The sequence below is a fragment of the Thermobia domestica genome, chromosome 11 (genome assembly GCF_964235325.1).
Source record: "Thermobia domestica chromosome 11, izTheDome1.hap1.1, whole genome shotgun sequence".
NCBI classification, from domain to species: Eukaryota; Metazoa; Arthropoda; class Insecta; order Zygentoma; family Lepismatidae; genus Thermobia; species Thermobia domestica.
The window spans coordinates 155,133,151-155,153,496 of record NC_137464.1 but is presented as its reverse complement, the minus strand read 5'-3'; the positions used below and the strand labels follow the sequence as shown (position 1 = coordinate 155,153,496).

The 20,346-nt window shown below is 37.0% G+C and overlaps 1 protein-coding gene across 2 annotated transcripts in view; it reads right to left on the bottom strand.

The window, feature by feature from the left end:
* LOC145664507 (ubiquitin carboxyl-terminal hydrolase 31-like) overlaps nucleotides 1–20,346 on the bottom strand; it is a 363,896-nt gene that overhangs the window by 59,319 nt on the left and 284,231 nt on the right. For both annotated transcript variants that reach the window (XM_081731230.1, XM_081731231.1), the window contains exons 4-5: nucleotides 5,353–5,497; nucleotides 691–811 (exon numbers count right to left, since the gene is read on the bottom strand). In XM_081731230.1, the coding sequence (XP_081587356.1) occupies nucleotides 691–811; nucleotides 5,353–5,497 (266 nt within the window). The remainder of the gene's footprint in view (nucleotides 1–690; nucleotides 812–5,352; nucleotides 5,498–20,346) is intronic.

Genomic DNA, 20,346 nt, shown 5'->3' with positions numbered 1-20,346 from the left:
GGACTGCTAAAATTCGCTAGTCAGGTTTTGTGTCAAAACACAGCGCCGTGCTATAGTAAACGGACAATACGTGACGTGAATCATGTTTACTTGGCAGAACTAGGACCCCTATTGGTTGTATATGGACGTAAAACTGGAATTCGGTACCGCTAATCTCCTGGAAGATAACGTATATCTCACTGTATTACACTTTTTTTTTTTTTTTTTTTTAAATCATGGTGATGGTGTATTTTCCAAAATGATATTTCTCACAGCCACTGGGCACGTTCTGTGCAAGAATGCCTCGATGAAAATAGAGTGGACTTTCAGCATCTTCCACGATTAGTAAATTCCTCAGATCTCAGCCCATTAAACACATGGGGTGAAACATCTAGTCTCTTGAGACACTCCCATCTTTACATTGAAGAGGAAATTACACAAGGCTTAATTGCGCACACTAGTGGACAACTACCATCTCTATACATTCCTGCCACGCCGGATCACCGCTGTACGGAAGACGAAAGGAGAATCTGTGCTCTATTAGGTAGATGGTTATAATCCAACGATCAGTCACTGTAAATATATTGGTAGCTCTACGATTATTTAGAATCGTTACAGAGTACATGCAAAGCTCCGTAACTTAAACTCAGTATAAACCGATCTTCCATATTTATGACTATCCTTATGAACACATTAAAAGTTGAAACTTACATCTTGCGCATTTACGAGTACATCATCATGTAACATAGTATTCATTTCTTTTAAAATTAACTTCTGAAGATCCTCGTATGAAGTTTCTCTTGCAACTTGCATCACATACGGACTTCCAAATCTGAAAAAAGAAAAATATTTCTTTATATTTTTATACAAATATTTAGTATTAAAATTCGAGTCTACATGTAAACTACTACTGTAATTAAGGATTTTTCGTTAACTTTTTAAACATTGTGATTCAAAGTTCTGCTGAAATTGTATTGGTATCGCTAATGAGTAAATCTGTTTTGTACATGAGTGTATACAAGAAAGAAGTTTGTGGCTGTTTCGAGGAAACACTATGAATATACACATGCGGAACTTTATGACAGCAGGTCCTAGTAGGCAGACTATCAGAATTTTGATTAATATATTCAGAACTGGAAGTGCTGTGACTGAGTAGTGTTTGAGGAGATCGGCGACACCATATGAAACAGTGCAAATCATACAGACTACCATTACATTGAGTCCCCTGCGTTAATACGTTTATCATATTCAGATAAAATATAAGCTTGAACTGGAGGACTATGCGTGTGCGTTACGACTTGTTAAATGCACCTGAAACACAATCTCATCAACAACGTGCCGTTCAGCAATAAATGAACGTTTCATACACGTGGTCACGTCAATACTCATAATTATAGGATTTGAACAGAACAGTCAAATGTCACACAAGAATGTGAACTGGAATTTTAAGGTAAATATGAATCGAAAATAATAATAATAATAATGTTTGTGAAACAAACAATATTAGGGAATAGCTAATTACCCTGATACGCTGCAAAACTTCTTGGAACCGCAGTTGAAACAGGATAGGATTAAAGATGTGGAGTTTCAGTAAGACATTAAACCGTTTCATTTTGCCCTATTTGTTCAGGAGAACCGCAACAGAACTTTTCTGCAACGTCGAATATCATGCCTTGACTAAAATTTGGGCGGCCTGCCCTCTGGGATCTGGTATCGCTAGACTTCCTTGTCTGGGATTTCAAAAACGGTTTGAATGTACGCTGTGTTTAGAGTTAGAAAGAGAGAAGACTGAAATGCAGTGTGATTATCTGCTACAATAACATACTTCTTATATGCATCAGTAAGTTTGTAATAAAACAGTTTTGAAGAAATGTAAATACTTATGAATCTTTTTTTTTATATATTAAGTTTTTTCTCACATTTAAAATTGGGTTTATTTTAGTATTATATATATATATATATATATATATATATATATATATATACACGCCGATTTTTGGTACATTTTTGAACAAAAAATTTCTTTATTGAAATTCTATTTTAATCAAGTATGTATTGACAATTATTATCTATGACTTTTTGCCATTTTTGGGTAGCTTCGTAATTCCATTGATGTAGAACTTCTGTGGTTTATCGTCGAAAAACCTGGCCAAGTGATTTTCAGCGGCGCTTCGGTCAGACAGTTTATTTTTTACCTTCAAAAGAGTTTTGCAGAGACCAAAACAAATGGTAGTTAGACGGTGCAAGGTCCGGGCTATACGGTGGATGCATCAAAACTTTCCAAAAAAGTTCCGTCAATTTGCTCCAAAAAAATGAAATTAAATCTTTAAGCTTTACGTTCCACGGTTATGCAGGTTAGGCTAAAGGAGACGGTGATGATGAGAGATGAGTGAAATTAAGAAAGTGGGAGCAAACGGGAGAACCCCGAGAAAACCCACGAGCACGGTGTTCGTCCCCCACAAAGTCCACACGGCGCGAGTTGGGATCGAACCAGGGACCCAAGCACCGGAGATGAACGCTCTACAACTGAGCCACCGCCCCCTCAATTTGTTCCGAGTCACCAAAGATTGTGGCCGCGCATTGTCATAATGGAACACAACTCTCTTTCTGTTGGCCACTTCTGGTCGGTTTTTCTGGATTGCTTTGTTCAAACGGTCGAGTTGTGCACACTACAGGACCTAATTGATGGTTTCGTCAGATTGCAGCAGCTCATAATGAACAATTTCCTTCCAATCCCACCAAATACTCAACATAACTTGATTTGCCGACAATCCAGTTACTGAATTGTCTTCCATCATGACAATGCGCGGCCACATACATTTTTGATGACTCGGAACAAATTGACGAAACTTAGTTGAGAAGTTTTGGTGCATCCACCGTATAGCCCGGACTTTGCACCGTCTGACTACCATTTGTTTCGGTCTATGCAAAACTCTCTTGATGGCAAAAGAAACTGCCCGGCCGAAGCGTCGCTGAAAATCACTTGGCCAAGTTTTTCGACGATAAACCACAGAAGTTCTACACCAATGGAATTACGAAGTTACCCGAAAAATGGTAAAATGTCAGATAATAATGGTCAATATGTACTTGATTAAAATGGAATTTCAATAAAGATTTTTTTTCAAAAATGTACCAAAAAACCGCGGAGACTTTTTATATGACCCTTTATATTATACACCACTCTGAAGGAACTTGTTATATTTTTAAATGCTGCTATTATTACGTTCAAAATGTTCAAACTAACTCTGTTTCTTTGCTTGTACGTATATACTAAAAGTGCCTCTAGCTTTTACTGGTACTTTTCATGTCACCTACCGCCCAGTGCCCAGTGCCCCATTTGTGAGGCGGTCTACTGCGTACAGGTAAACGGTCAGAAAAATAAATTGTCACTCTTTTGATGTTACTCGGACTCGAAATAGACCAAGTAAAGCGAAAAACTACAAAAATTCAAGAAAAAATAATTTAGTAAGATATAGGTTAAGCGACCCTAAAATCCAAAATACAATTTAATGCATATTGTTGCTTTGCACTATTTACAGGGTGTCTACAAAAATTCTAAAATGAAATTTCGTGACTTTTCCGTGACCTTTGCTTTACCCAATCAAAAAATTTCCTAACATTTTCAAGAGCGAATTAGGTCGAATTTTTATCCATGTGATAGAAACATACTTTGCTTGCGATTTGGTAGCGTCTAAAGTCGACCATAAACATTTTGGTGGTGAATGTTGACGGTTTACGGAACAAAATTTTCCAATCTGTACTTACATTTGCACAGTTAAATAAATAAATAAATAATAATAATAATAATAATAAAAGCTAAATTTTGTGACTTTCATGACCGTTTTCTGATTTCGTGACTTTTTCGTGACATTCGTGACCGATAGACACCCTGACTTATGAAATGCTTATCACTTAACAGTGGGGGAATTATTGGAAGTACACGAAAAAAAAGAGAGAGAAAGAAAAAGAAAATTGTCCAATCACAATGGTTACGACACACAAGTATTTTGTTGAAATCTCCACGGGAGCTCTTACTGTTGCCAGCCAACGAGGCACACTGTTCACAAGTGTTTCACACAATTTAACACCTAATTCGTGGTACCAGAGTCAAACCAGTTTCTCAATGAGTTGTCTAGTAGACTGTTATCTTTCCATGTATAAAAGTAACCACGAAAGTTCTGTCGCTTTTTGTGCAGGTCTGTGTTCAATTGGTCCTCACACCGTGAGTTGAATGCGAATGAAGGTAAGGCGAAGATCAGTTGTTGGTGTGGGTGTATCCAACATACTACTTGGTTGTGGAGTTCAGTTACACCGTGAACTTGCGCAAGGACAGAAGGAACATAGGATCTCCTCAGAGCGTCATATGGGCGTGTATGCTTTACGAGTTCAAACTGGGACTGAAGATATGCCAGGCCTTTGGTGAGGGTGTCGTGACTACGCGGACAATGCAGCGAGGTATAACAAGTTTAAGGACAGTGCTGAAACACTCAAAGACGCACCACATGTACAAAATGAAGATCTTCAGGCAGCAATTAAGGTGAACAGACATGTGAGGAACTGGGACTACAATTCAGTGAGAGCGGAGAAACCATTCGGCAGCACCTCCATCAACTTGGGAAGCACTACAAGTTGGGTCGATGGGTCCCACATGATTTGACTCCGGGCCAGAAGGCAAAGCAAGCAGACTCCTGTTTTTCTTTGCTGTCTCGTCTGAGGAAGGAGCCATTTCTGGACAGAGTATTGCCATGTGATAAAAAGTGGGTTCTCCACGGCGCCGTCATGATTGATTAGCATCCCATGAATCGGTTCCAAAACAGCCGAAACCAGCACTGCACAAGAAGAAAGTCCTCTTCTGTGTTTAGTGGACTGCTCGCGGCATCGTGCATCGGGAACTGTTACCAATGCAACTGTGCACTGTTAGCTGGTTAGAGCATCAATGCAACTGTGTACTATCAGCAGTTGCGTTGTGTTCTAGATAAACTCAAAACTCTGGGGCCAGCACTTCTGAATCACAAAGGGGTCCTCCTGTTACAGGAAAATGCTAAGCCTCACGTGGTTAGGATTACCCAGGACACCATTCTACACCTTGGATCGGAAACACTATTGCATCCGCCATACTCCCTGGACATTGCACCGTCCGATTATTGTCTGTTCCATTTCTTGGACAATCACCTTAGAGGACGCCAGTTCAAATCCCTAGTAGAGGTGGAAAATGCACTTGATACCTTCTTTAGAAAATGCACTTGAAAGAGGTTGTTGCACCAAAGATGATAATGTTTACTATTCATGCACTTTAAAGCTAACAACTATATATAAGATAGAATTTACTGAATTATAATACATGCACTTTCAATAACAAGTGAAACAACATACCTGGCACAATGATCATCTACAATTAAAACATTAACCCAACATAACAATAAGAAGGCACCATTTTCTTCTGAAGGTTCCTTCAGTTGTGGCATTTCTATGCAATACAATGGATCGGTTTCTTTTATGCCTGATACTAAATGGGAATCTGAAATTGTAAATAGAAAACAGTATCAGTTTCAATTTTTTAAACTAATAGACTTTCTAGCATTAACATTTTAATTCCCAGTACTTAAAGCTTCTTTTAATGCAACAATAGGGCAATGTTCAAAGAAAGAAATAAAACTAACTGCATAGCGTCAGTATCTAGTTGGGAACTTTTAATTTTAGAACCATAACAATTAGACAGCATCTACTGATTTCACTAACGCGTTATAAGCTATATCAAAATCAATGTTAACAAAATGCGCAACTCCTATTAAATATATTTATGTTAACTATCTGGAACAATTACGATTAACTAATGATTATTAAAAAAGGAAAGTCTACTGATTGCATGTGAAAATATATTGGATTACAGCATTACATTAAAACACTAAACGAGAATACTATACAAGCGAAAATATGTATTCAATATTTTAAAACTTACTACTCTAAAGACCTCAACAAAACTTGAATGCTAATATTTCCATTTTCTGATGCTTCCAATAAAAGTATTTCTTACATGTGACTGTAGTAAATAATGAAGCTTAAATAACTCAATCCTGAAATATGGCCACCAGTTTTCTCCAAAGAATCTGATCTCTGGAAATGTTAATGTAATCACTGGTCAATACAAATTCAGCACTTTGAACTTACGGTTATTCATGTATTGAATACATTAATGAGATTATCTTTAGGCTCAAATTCTCTTAGAGAGATCTTATACGAAATAAGTTAAAAATCAAGCAACCCTCAATATTAACATCTCTCATTACGTCGAATAATATCTTTGTACAAAAAAAGTCATGTTAAATGTTAATGAAGGACCAGGGAGGATAACAGATCACAATGAATTATGCTTGGAGCTAAAAGTTTCTGCAATAAGCATGTGCTAGAAAATATTGATTACATTCTTGACACACACCCGAACTTATGAATTACTCTAATATATTCCAAGGTTATTTCCTGAAAGATGATGAAGACTGAATTATTTTCATTGCCAGTAGTGAAACCTAACTAAATGCAAACTAGGTAATAGTGGTATCTGAAATAAGCAACAAAACTATGTGACGTTACCGCAGTGTGGGCACAACTTTCAATTCCCTAATGTGAACCTGCTGGAGAAAGACTCTCCGCCATTCACCAAGACCACGGACAAACCTTGATGTCTTGGCGTATAAAGATACAACAACAGAACTAAGTACCCTTTACTTTACGCCTGATGTGGGTGCACATTATCTGTTTCTGATATCCCCAGGGTTGTTGGAATTTTCCTGGCCAAAAATACCAATTTTTTAAAAGTAAAATTCACATTAAAAAAAAACAACAATTTTAAAAAAATGTCAAAAATTTAATTAAAACTTGAATAATAATTACTTTCTTCAACCGTATTTTTGAGTAGTTTCAGAATTGGCTTAAAACATGTATTTATCAAGAGAAAATCTCTAAAGCAGAATACCATTTTAAAAAATGTTTGGGAATTATGCATAACGAATTTTGTTCGCGGGAGATCAAATTCGCAGTAACGAAGCTCAAACTGTAATCTGGAACAAACGGCAATCTGACTATATTCCCTTTGTTTTTTTGTAGTACATACTCGCGTATTAGTACAAGCTAATAATAAAGTCTTCCTTCATGTGTCAGTTAATTATACAAATGGAAAACGCTACACTTGAAAAAGGAAATTACTGAAAATGTACCTCTTATTTTCTCAACATTACATTTGGATAATTATACATAGGGGCTATACAAACAAGAAAGAGTTGCATTAACAAGGAAACAAAATCTTCTCTTATGATAATTACAAATGTATAAATCTGACTTTAAAATAAATATACCCCAACCAATATTAAAGACACTACAAACACTTCAGTATACCTCTGTTTTCTCAATACTACACTTAAAATTACACATGAAGGATGAAAAAGAGTTACATCAAAACGGGAAACTCCCTAATTCTGGTGGAGTATTTGACGTATAGTACGATTATAATATGTTACAGAAGTCTTTTAATTGGAAAATCTACTGTAGGAATGTAAACTGTCAAGTGAAAATTTCATATTATACACAGTGGCGATGGGTGGTAAGAGGCCCTGAGGCCCGGCCTACCCATTTACTTTCAGAAATTACAATCCATAATTTATTCTTATTTCTTGTCACAGAATGTTAGATAATCTAAGTTGACGAAAAATATTTTATTGCAAGATAAAGAAATCGTGGTTACCACCACTGCTGTGAGGCTCCGCAAGCAGTGTCTCAGGGCCGCCAAGCTGTTGAGGAAAACGCGCGAGAAAACGTGCTGCTGATAACCTGCAAAGGAGACCGGCCTCAGCACTTGTCGACTTTCGTTTTACGTATGTGTCCAGAATCCTCTTTCGACTGTCTTCGACTTCGATTCGATGTGATAAACAAATGAAGAACAAGAGCACATGGTGTGTATTACAATTGAGTGGAAGTGTGGGTGTTTTTCTGAGTGGATTTTTATTTTATTTATTTACTACATTTGCAAAAGTGAACGAGAAAAAATGCCTGAGTGGTCGGAGAATATGAACCTAATAGATTTGTTATTTAAAAATCCCCTCCCTATCTCAGTGTTCTTATGAAAATAAGAGTATTATTAAAGAAGTAAGACCAACGCCATATTGAAAATAGAACAAACAGACGGTAAGAAGGTAAGAAAGTTCTGCATGTATTGGTATGAAAAATAAAAGTGGCTGACTGGATACAACGACAGAATGTATTGTTTTTATTGTCTTATATTTGGTGGTGAAGGACAAAAGAAGGAATTCTCTCCTTGAAAAATTTCGCACGTAAAGCAACGAAACGTCAAGGGTCTGAAAAACACATAAAGAACAGTGAAAGCTTTTATTTACTAGGCCGAACGCAAAGAATTGAGCGTACTGTGTCCGAAGCTATTCGCCTACAGATACTAAAACATAATGAAAAGGTCGCTTTAATAGAAGAATGTTAGGCCGTTTAATTCAAGTTGCTTGCTTTCTCGGTAAGCAGGAATTATCTTTTAGAGGTCATGTTGAGAACGTTGAATCTGATAACAAGGGGAATTATTTGGAGTTGTTGGAATTGTTAGCACAAGAAGAGTAACTTATGAGAAAGCATTTAGAGTCTGACTGTTTTTAAAGGAACATCAAGTGATATATAAAATGACTTGATTCAATGTGTGTCGTGTGTTTTGAACGATATAATTAAAGATGAAATTTTACGCGCAGAGTTTGTTTCAGTGCAAGTAGATGAAACAACAGATGTTTCTTGTAGAGCGCAAATGAGTGTGATCATGCGATATTGTTTGAATGATCAAATACAAAAGAGGTTCGTAGGGTTCTTCGATGTGTCACGTAATAAGACTGCACAAGGAATGTCAGAAGTCATTCATTCTCTGTGTTCTGAAGGAACTCAATGCAGACAAAAAACTTGTGTGTCAAACGTACGACGGTGGGTCTGTAAGGCTTCTTCGAAAGAAGGTGTGCAGTATTATGTGAAAAAGTATGTCCGTATGCATTGTTTATACACTGTTACGCCCACAGGTTGAATTTGGTGTTACTACACGGTGCAAAGACCATAAAACGTGTAAAATTGTTTGTTTGCGACTTGACTGCGTTCCATTCGTTTTTCTCAAGATCAACGAAGAGAACTGAGCTATTAAGAGAACGGGATTTCCATCTTCCCCACCCGAATTCCACGGTGGAATTATCACTCGCGCGCAGTTGAAACAATTAAATGTCATTACGGCAAATTAAAATCAGCCATGACTCACATACGCGAATCTGATGACGAAAATTGGGATTCAATAAGCGCTGCCGGTGGTCTACAGTTACGCTTAAATTCATAATTTTGTGTGTGTGTGTGTGTGTGTGTGTGTGTGTGTGTTTGTACTGCAACATATTTGTGTTTACGGAAAATCTGTTTCTTATTTTGCAAAAAAAAAAAAAAAAAAAAAAAAGTGTACTTTCGATGTCACACTGTGCTGCAAAAAAAGTCATACGAACATTGCATTCAAAAAATTGCGTTCGAAAGAGACTGTGCATGAATGCATTATGGAAAGTCAAGATATCAGTTCGGCGACAAGGAAAAGCAAACCTTAAAAGTACTCCTCGTACGAAATTTTGTACACGCTTGCGGTTCAGATGGAAATGCGTTTTCGTGATTTGTCCTCTTTATAGAACTGTTTGATTGTGAACAGTTTAAGGGTTACAAAAGTGATTTTTCTGGGAAGAAACTAGATTATTTTCTTAAACTCTATCCCTTCTTTGACGCAGAGCAGCTGCGGAATGAGCTGACAGTCATCTACTCCGACGAAAATAAATACCTCAAACCTCTTAATCTACTTCAGTATATCATATTAAATGAGCTGCAAGAAGTGTATACGGAATGTCTTTGTTTGTTACATTTGTGCTTGAGTATTCCAGTCAGCAAAGCATCATGTGAGAGAAGCATGAGTGCCCTCAAGAGAATTAAAACATTCCTGAGGGATACAATGAAAAACGATAGACTTAGTGGGTCGTCTTCAATCGCTATAGAAAAGAAGCTGTTAAGGACATTAGCCAGGGATCCAGCTTTTAAGGAGAAAGTAATAGACGTGTTTGCCGAGAAGAAAAACTGCGCTTGGAATTAATTTATAACAATATATAAATAATTCAGGTAAGATTATTATTATGGGCCTAACCTATATATATAAAGCATTTCCGCATTCCAGTTCTAAAAAAAAAATTTAAAAAAGTCCCTGGGTATCCCACATTGTCTCATGCTGACGGTACATTCGACAGGAAACATTTGGACGTTCCCACGTCGAATATACCGTCTTTTACAAATACATAAATATACTATATACTTTATTAATCAACTATTACGTACAAACGACGCGTAATGGTTAAAATGGATGAGTTAAATGATTTCATCACTTCCGTTCTCAACCTAACAAGTAAGTACAAGGACCTAAAACTCAGTTTCGGTTCTAAACAATATGTCTGCTAGGCTAAAGAAGCATAGGCCGGTGTACGTTCCACTTTATTTTCATGTAAATATGTTTTCTTCCCTTACTTATCTTTGCTCTATTTGCTCTTTAAAGTCCCTTTTTTTCAGAAACTTAAAAATTTCACTTTTCTCTTTCATTGTAATATTTATAAGTCAATGCAAAACATAACTATTGTAAGTTCCACATGTAACTCGCGTCTTTGGAACCCATCGGAAACAAATGAACAAGCAGGGGCCTACTAGCGAAAATACGTCATACTTAACCTGTCCACTGTTACTTGACTTCGTTAATGGTAACAACTGATACATAATTCAGTGGAAAGGTAGTGCAAACAGACTGTCTTCTTGTGACAAACATTTAACTCATATGTCTGATAAAGATAGCAATGCATATATTCCAATGTAAAGTACTTGTGACAGCTCCTTTTGATTAGTATTTCTCAATGACGAAATAAGAAGTAGTCGTAATAATGTTTTCCTTGGTAACCTCAACAGCTATGCAAAATTTGGTGGCAGTTGCTTAAATAGCCTACGACTTCTTTTGGGTTTAAATAAGTAACAGTATACCATAAAGAGATAAAACCTTTCAGTTTTACGCGCCACAATTATACCCTGTAGGTTAGAAAGAGAGATTAATGAAGATGATTATGAAACAACTAGTGGAATGAGGATGTTGGAGGTAACCTGAAACCTTCGAAAAACATACACGGAAATGATTTGCCCAACACAACTCACATGGTCTGGTATCGAACCAGGAACTCTTTGTAAAAGAGGAGAGCGGACTACGTCTGAGTCACCGTTTAACCTCTACCATAAAGAGCTTCGCTCTCTCAGCTCAATATGTACTGTGTAATTTCCCGTTCATAATTCCGCTATAATTATTTGCGTATTTATTAGTGTTCAATATAATACGCATCAATTGTCTTGAACACAACTTTACCGTTCATTACATTATGTTTTTCCGCGTTTGGAAAGAAATTGAAGTTCTTTAGTTCTTTTTGTGTGTAGGTAATAATTCATTAAGTAATTAACTTAAGAGAAATTCCTGAAGGCTTCACAGCTCAAAGAAAATCTCAAGGACTTCATTAGTGTGTATCATGCAAAGACGTATTTTTCCTTGTTTACAAATTAACCACATAAAAAGGTTAGGTGTAAATGCGTCCTCGCAACGTTTTTATTTATTATAACACACAACACTACTTTACTAATCAATAAATATTACCCCTACCTAAGCACGTAAAGAACATTTGAACTCCCAAGAATCATTGTAAGTGAAAATAACACAATGACAATGTAACTAAATACAAATCTAGACAGACAATAAAGATACAAGAACATTTTAAACTTGAACTTTGGGTAATAATTTATTTTGTTAGAAGAGAAACAGGGAGGTGACAAAAATTGCGGGAAAGAATTCGCTGACTTTTTCAGTTTTCCAGATACGAAATTAGGCATAGGCATTTTCCATGATAGAAAAAGAAAACCAAGAAAACATGACAATGATGATTCATAAGTAAAATATTTTTTCCTAATCAACTAGAATGATATAAAAACAAGTACAACGTATTTTATTAAGAAATTACAAAACATCTGCCTCATAAAAATTCCTGCATAAAACAAGAAATCAAACATCTTCCCTGAAACTTTAGTATTTAACTTGAATCTAGTGTTGTAAACAATAAAAAAAAAAAAAGTTCGTATTTTTTCAGAAATGTACGTTTTTTTAGAAAAAAAACATTGCCTCTCGTTTTTTTTCAAATAGTCATTTGTAATGCACCTTACATCTATTTAAGTACGAAATATTTTTATGTAGGTGTAATCACCGTAAAATGCAACATAAATTAAACGCTAGATACTGATACGCTACAAATATTTTACAATTTACATGAATACCATACCTATTAACAATTCGGGTTTCAGCAGTTTCCATCAATATCAACTAAGAAATAAAAGTAGAAATGAAACTTTGTTTTTTCGTGAAAGCAGGCCCTTTAATAATTACGAAAATAATGTCACGAACAGTATAAAATTCAAATAACTTGTCTAAAGGTAAAAACTAATACTAATTTGCCTAATAACATTTTTCTAAATATCATATATAAATAAGTTGTCGACTAGATATATATAATATGCAGAGCCGGCTCTACCATATATGCAACACATGCATTTGCATGGAGCGGCAAGTTTGGAGGGTCCGGCAAAATTTGTCATAAGTATACTATTTAAATTAAATATTTCTTGTTGGAAACAGACTTCATGATGATGGTACTTACATTTACTAAGCTGACCTATTTGAATACTACATTCAAAAATTATGTTTAGGTTGCATTAGTTTAAGGTCACACGGACAATGCTAAAGCAAATGGTCGAATAAATCCGAGCAACAAATTGCTTGATTGTTGTCAAATGCAAGAATTCAATTCTCGAATAGCAGCGAATATCTATTCCATTTAGTTAGTTATCACAGTTTTGATATGACAACTAGTCTTGTTTTTCTCAGAAACAAGTTCCTTATCATTGAAGATAGAAACAAGTTTTTTTTTTTTAAATAACAGATGTAGAAGAAAAATCAAGAAATAGAGATAAAAAAGCTAGTTGCACTGGAATTGAAGCACGATATTGAATTCTATAAAAAGGATTACCATCTTTCCTCTGCAGGTGTGTTTGCTTTATCTTTCACTAAAATAATAGATTAATATTTAAAGAAAAAAAAAAGACACAACAGGATTGCATTTTTAGTAAGTATTTAAGCCTTCCTGAGTGCTACTGTACTTACCCTCCCCTTCGTTGTTCATGCTGGAGTAACATACTTAAAATCATGACTTTTAAGATTTGTTCTTTCTGGAGAAAGGGGGAGGCGGCAAATTATGCCATTGCACGAGGCAACAAATTGCCTAGGGCCGGCCCTGATTATATGTATATACAAGACATGAATATAGGATGACACAATTTGAAGTAATGCAGGGTGTTCCAAAATTAATATTAAAGTTTTGAAACTTTGTAGTATCTATTACAATTAACTTACAATTACAAATATTATATCAAATGAAAGAGCAACTCAAACAGTTTTGTACGCACGCATGTACATGCATTGTTTCTTCTGTCTGCCGTTAGAAAGAGCAAGTAGCAAAGATGGAGACTAGTGAGCAGAAAGCTTTTTGTGTTTTAATGAAGACTGAAGCTGTACAGTGCAACCGTCTGTGAGAAGAATATTAAGGAGACGCTTGCAAATACGTCCTTATCGTTTGCAGTTGCTACAGGTCTAAAGCCTACAGACTACGGTTTACGTGCCAATTTCGCAAGTGAAATATTGCTGCATAACAATAAAGATTTTCTGGATCGTGTCGTCTTCAGTGACAAATCGACATTTCAACTAAGAGCTAATGTGAACACTCATAATGTTTGCATCTGGCCGTCAGAAAATCTTCAAATGATGGTACAGTTGAAACGAGACTCCCTTAAATTAAATGTGTTTTGTGCCGTATGGCGGAAAGTTTATGGGCCTTTCTCGCCTATTGACTAGATGTGTGCCGTGTGACGAATGAATCTCACATCAAACACTTGTAGCAAAGACTGTTTGGGGTGGTCTTTTACTTGATGCATTGGTTATAATTGTACGTAAAATGTAATAAGTGCTACGAAGACTTAAATCCCCTATATTCATTTTGAAACACCCTGCATTTCTCACCAACAGTGTTGGAACTAAGATGTAAAAGGGAGAGAGAATTTTCCTTATAAAGTTATTGTTTACAGCGATATTATTATTAGTCGAGACTAAAACTACAACAACAACACGGGTTAGTAGTCAAAAAAATGTAATCAAATGTACACTCGTAACGTTTTCGGATCCAGGTGGCCAAAGTGGCACACACGGGTGTGTCACTTTTTTAATCCGCTCCTGTATGGACACTGATTAAGGTATCGGGTTATTATTCTTGCCAAATATGGTTGGACCATAGTTTATCATATTAATTTCTTTTTCTTCTGGTGTCGAATTTCCTTCTCAAATTACACCCCAGTCAAAAATTCGAGAATTTTCTAATTTCGAATTTCCTTTACTTCTTTTTTCCTTGTAGCTTCCTTCGTTGTAGAAAGACCTCCTTAAGACTTGCCAAGTAGATACCTCGGATGGATACCTATTCCCTGTTCAGCGTAAGCTCTAAACTCCGATAAACAAAATATTTGTATCCTTCCGCTTATCACAAATATGAGTAGCTAGTGATGTATCACTCTCACTCCCCACGGGGAGGAGCAAATCAGAGCCCTGCAAACCCAGGCCCGAAGACGGCCCGGCCCGGCCCGGATGGATCTGAATTCTGTGCCCGGCTCGACCCGGCCCGTCGGGCCGGGCCGGGCTCTAACCGGGCCGAACCGGGCCGGGCACATTCCGGGCCGAGCCGGGCCGGCCCGGCTCGGCCCGAACACTGTGAAAGATGGATCGGAAACTAATATTGGCAGCCTGTGTTAATCGTAATGTGTTTGGGAAATTAACTCTTTATTCAAGACTGTAAAGTACTGTAATTCTACTACTCTTATTATTACTACTACTGCTACTGCTATTATTATTATTATTATTACTAATACTATTACTGCTATTACTATTGTTACTACTACTATTACTTCTACTACTACAACTGCTACGACTTCGCGTCAGAGTTGACCCGCCGGGGCGGATCCAGGACCGACTTCTGGGGAGGGGGCGGTGGGTTGTCATACTGCTACTTTTAAGGGCTCCAAACTTTGGGATGAGTTTTATTTATATATATAAAATAAGAAAATTTCCTCTTCTGGGGGGGGCGATCGCCCCGACCGCCCCCCCTGGATCCACCCCTGATGTCTAGTGGTACATACTTTACAATCTAAGTACAGAAAAAAATCGAATAAATACTAGTTATTATAGCCGGTCTGCGTAGAATGCGAACCGATGCTTGACGAGGGACAACGGTGGCTCAGTAGGTAAAGCACTCACATCTGGTGCTAGAGGTCATCGGATCGATCCCTCCTCGTGTTATGTGAGCTTTGTGGTGGACAAACAAACGTGAGCGTGGGAGTTTTCGGATTAGCCCGTTTTCGTCCACTGTAGAGGTAGTGAAGGACATTAAAAAAACAAATAGGCTGACAACATTAGTTTCCGAACTGTAATTCAGAGTATCCGGGCCGAGCCGGGCCGGCCCGGCCCGATTCGGCCCGAATTGTGCCCGGCCCGGTTCGGCCCGATTCGACCCGAAATGTGCCCGGCCCGGTTCGGCCCGGAATGTGCCCGGCCCGGTTAGGGCCCGGTCCAGTTTGATATTACTTGAAACGGGTCGGGCCGGGCCGGGCCGGGCACCGGGCCGAACCGGGCGCGCCCGGCCCGTGCAGGGCTCTGGAGCAAATACACACGTGCATTTTGACAATACTGTCTCGTGTTGTCCAGATACTTACAGCAGCAGCAGAAAAGAAAGAAAAGTACTCGAGGTTTAAAAATATATATATATTTGAATTTCGCTGGTAACAATTGTTGCTTAGTGAATAAAGGTTTACCTTATTGATATTTCATCATAACACTCGCTGAACCGGGATTCATGTCAGCCATCTTTCAGACTTAAAGGCAGAATACGCCTTCACAGTTGAATTGGCGCCATAATTACTGCGCATGCTTTGTGTTTATTTGTATTGTTTTATTAACCACACTTAATTACAGTATTATTAGATAATCCGTATTATATTTTTGTCATTTATAGTGAAAGTAATAATCAAATCATATGAACTATTTTGCGGAGGAGTACAAGCGTCGGTAGGCCAACAGCAAATCAGCGAGATTTAGTTTCACGTGGCTTTGTTTATCGCAGTTTAGAGCTTACGCCGAACAGGGTTTAACTGTTGACATGGACGGGCTTGCGCGCAGTGTTGCCAATTAGGGAAATTAAAATTTCCCTAAATTTGGGCAAAAATTTCGAAATTTTTGTTTATAAATCCGTATTTATACGTCCGAGTGCAAGTCAACTTACGCCAATCGAACATTTGTCCTTACTTAACAAACGCAAGTACAGATCGTTACAATGGGATAATTAGGGGGCGCACGAAAATTTCATATTTAGGTTCTAACCCTTGATTTTTCTAGCTTTTCCTTACTTTCCTGTTTACCGTAATATATTTTTGGTAATTAGGAGCTTTGTTCCTTAAATATCGCCAAGTTTGCGTCTGTCTGGTAGCAATTATAATTCCAGATTTTAAAGGGAAATTTTGATAAAATTATGTTTTGTCTCTTTTATTTCCCTCTTGTTGGCTACATCAGAACAAACGTACCAGTATCTGGAAGTCTCGTCTTTGCCCTACACAACGCACTATAGAAAGTTTCAATAGGATAATTAGAGGAAGTACAGTTGAGGTTTACAGTAGACCTTGTTCTCTAATTGGAAAGATAACTGATTTTTTTTAAAGGTAGAATGAGATATTTTTTATTGACATGCTTACTTTATTAGATATCGTCACAATACTTGTAGGATATATTGGAGGGATAACAAAACTTATTTTAAGATAGTTTATGTGTGTGTCTGATAGCAGTGTTGCCAGCTACAGAAAATTTTAATTCCAGATTTTAGGAGGAAATTTGGGAAAAATTCCATTTTTTGTCTCTATTATTTCCCTCTTGTTGGCTACCATCGAACAAACGTACCAGTGTCTAAAAGCCTCGTCCTTAGCCTATACAGCGCACCATAAAAAGATTCAGTGAAATAATTAGCTGAACTACAGTTGAGGTTTATAATAAACCATGTTCTGTAAATGATAAGAAAATGGTGAATTTCTGAGGTAGAATGAATTTTTTTTTTAAAATTTAATGCTTATTTTGTTAGATATCGCCATGATAATTGTAGGATATATTATTGGAGTACTAAAGTTTATTTTCGGATAGTTTTCGTCTGTCTGATGGCAGTGTTTCCAACCAAAACAATTAATTCCCGATTTTAGGTGAAAAATTCGGAAAGTTTCTTTTTCCCTCTATTTTTATTGTCTTGCAGGCTACATGAAACAAACGTACCACTACCTGAAAGCTTCCTCTTTGCCCTACAGAACGCACCATGAAAAGTTTCAATAGGGTAATTAGAGAAGCTGTAGCCCCGGCCTATCTGTTGATTTTTGCTTCTGAGGCATAAAAAGTGTCAAAATTTCATGTGTATGATGACAGAGAATTTTTTCTTTCCCTCTTTGAATGGAAGCCAGCGACTTCAGGATTTCACTATACCTTGTCAACACACCAAAGAATTTTTTTAGGTGACTTGAACCATATAGCAGCAGATGTACTAGATACAAAAAAATTGAAATTCGGTTAGGGAATTTTTTGTAAATTTTCACCCCTACATTTCCCTCAATAATTTCCCACCCGTTGGCAACACTGCAATGCAACTTACGCCAAAAAATAGCCACATCCATTTTCTAAAAAACAAGGCCTAAACCATATCAATCGAATGAATGTTTTTAGAGCAATAAGTCACTAACTGAAAATGTAGGAAAACGCCAAAAATGACCTGGGTCCGAAAAGAATAATCAACTTTGCTCGTATAGGTACAAAGAAACAAACTATTTGTAAGTTACGAGGGCTCCGATTCAAGTTCTGTTGATTATTTCAATAATCTGAAACATAAATCAATAAATAATAGTTGCCAGAAGAAAAACAGACATTTGAAAAAAAAACATGAAAAAGAACGATGTTTTTTATTGAAAAAAAACTTCACAGAAAAAAACACCGTTTTTTTACAACACTACTTGAATCACATGGTGGAAAGTTCCGTCATATATGAAAGAAAAAGTGACGCACTCATCGAAACGAGTGCTGTACGTAAAATGTCTGCAATATGTTAGGAACATATCTTAAAATAATAATAATAATAATAATAATAATAATAATAATAATAATTGCGTTATGTAATTCATTTCACTTTCCCAAATGCTTTATTTCCTCATCAATATTGTGTATTTTCCATTATTTTAGTCTTCTTAGCTTTAAGTGTATTCATAATATTTATCTTCCCACCTTCAGCTATTTTTCCTCTTCTCTCGATTTCCATATGGATAGTTTCACAACGCCACTCGGAGAAGCTACTGAATTATGCACAAATCTGAGTGCTACAGAAGTCTGTTCTTTTAAATTATTTGCTACAAATTCCGGATTGATTGAAAATTTTTTTTCTAGATTTGGATTTTCATGAGAGAAAATCAGGATCATTTTAGTAATATCTTTAAATGATTTTCCTCTAAAGCATCCAAATTCTTTAACAAAAAAATTATCTAAACGCTGACCAGAGCGTTCTGAGGCAGTTTAGAGACCTCTATTAGAATCAAAATCGTAAAACAATTGTGAGTCAGTATGCTATCTGCCCTACTGTCATCTAACCAATTATTTTCAACGAGTCTAGCTAAAACAGATTTCAAGCGATTCACTGCAGAAACATTGCACATACCCTGCAGAAATATTAAGATTAAATACGAAAGAGCTCTAGTCAATTTATAATTTAAAGGAGACTTCTTCAGAAGTTTCAGAATATATTTCTGTAGACACTTTCTGCAATTTTGGCGAGAATCCAAACTGTCCAAATCCTCTATTTAACATTTCTTAAAGGCAGTATGTGTAGCAAAACCAATGTCAAAGTTCTGCACAAGATTTTCCTCACTTTCCGCATTAATTCGCATAAACGAACTCGAAGGACTAAAAGCTTCTGGTTCTATTAACTTATTTTGTATCACATTTCTTATCACGTCAAATAAAGTTTTGTAAAGAAATGGACTAAACGGAGAATCAGTTTCAAATTTGGTAAGGAAAGGTTCTGTATTTTTAGAGATTGGCACGAGCAAGTTTTCATTGAGACTCGACTCGAAACAGACATCTCTGAGTTGGACTCGAGAACTTGGCTCGAAAAATTTCATCCAACTCGACTCGGGTTTCGAGTCGAATCGAGCCAAAACGAGCCAAGTGCTGTGTGCAGTTTCAAGTACTTTCTTCAAGTATCCTATATACACAATATAATTATTATAAATGATATTACTACTAACATTATTATTATTATTATAACAACATTGCGTATAAACATGAAAGATGGGTGGTTTGTATCTGAATACTAAAAACTAGTTGACTGCTGACCTCGGTAGTCGTGAAGTCTAGGAGGCAAAGACATCGTTCACGAGGTTCTGGGTTTGAGTTCCGGAGGAGCAAGTATCCGGGCTCGAACCAAAAACTGTTAAAAGTTATAGAGGGCGCCGGCCACACATGTTCAAAACTACTTGGTTTAGGGTTCCCAACGGCTCGAGCGGCTCGGCTCACAGCTCATTCCCTATCGAGCCGAGCCAACAGCTCGCCCACCCAAACCGTCACGAGCCGAAACAAACGGAGCTGATGGCTCACCCCAACCGAGCCGGCTCTAGACGATGGGTCACATGAGTCGAATCGGTACCTCATCTCAACCAAGCCGGCTCGAGCTGTTCGCTTAGTTGAACCGAGCCAAGCCGGTTAACATCCCTACACGGGTTGGGCTTTTGCTTCGGCTCAAAACTTTGACCGTGGAAGTGTCAGCCTTGGTGGTGAGAACTACAGTATATACTTATGTTAGTGCTCACGACATTTGAGGCTGTCTTGTTATAAAAATCCATTGTCGTCTTGTTAATCGAGACGAGGCGAGATGCGATCAGTGTCTCACCTCGTGAGCAACACTAAAAATTCGAAATTTTATGTTTGATAGTGTCTGAAGAAGGATATGTTACATATCCGAAACCGTTACTTATTATAATTTAAAATACAGTGGGTTTTAAGCTTTGGTTAGGTACTAGTATCCTCAATGCCATATCAACTTTTTTCTTGGTATTTTTCACGTGTAGTAGTGATGATGTCGATAT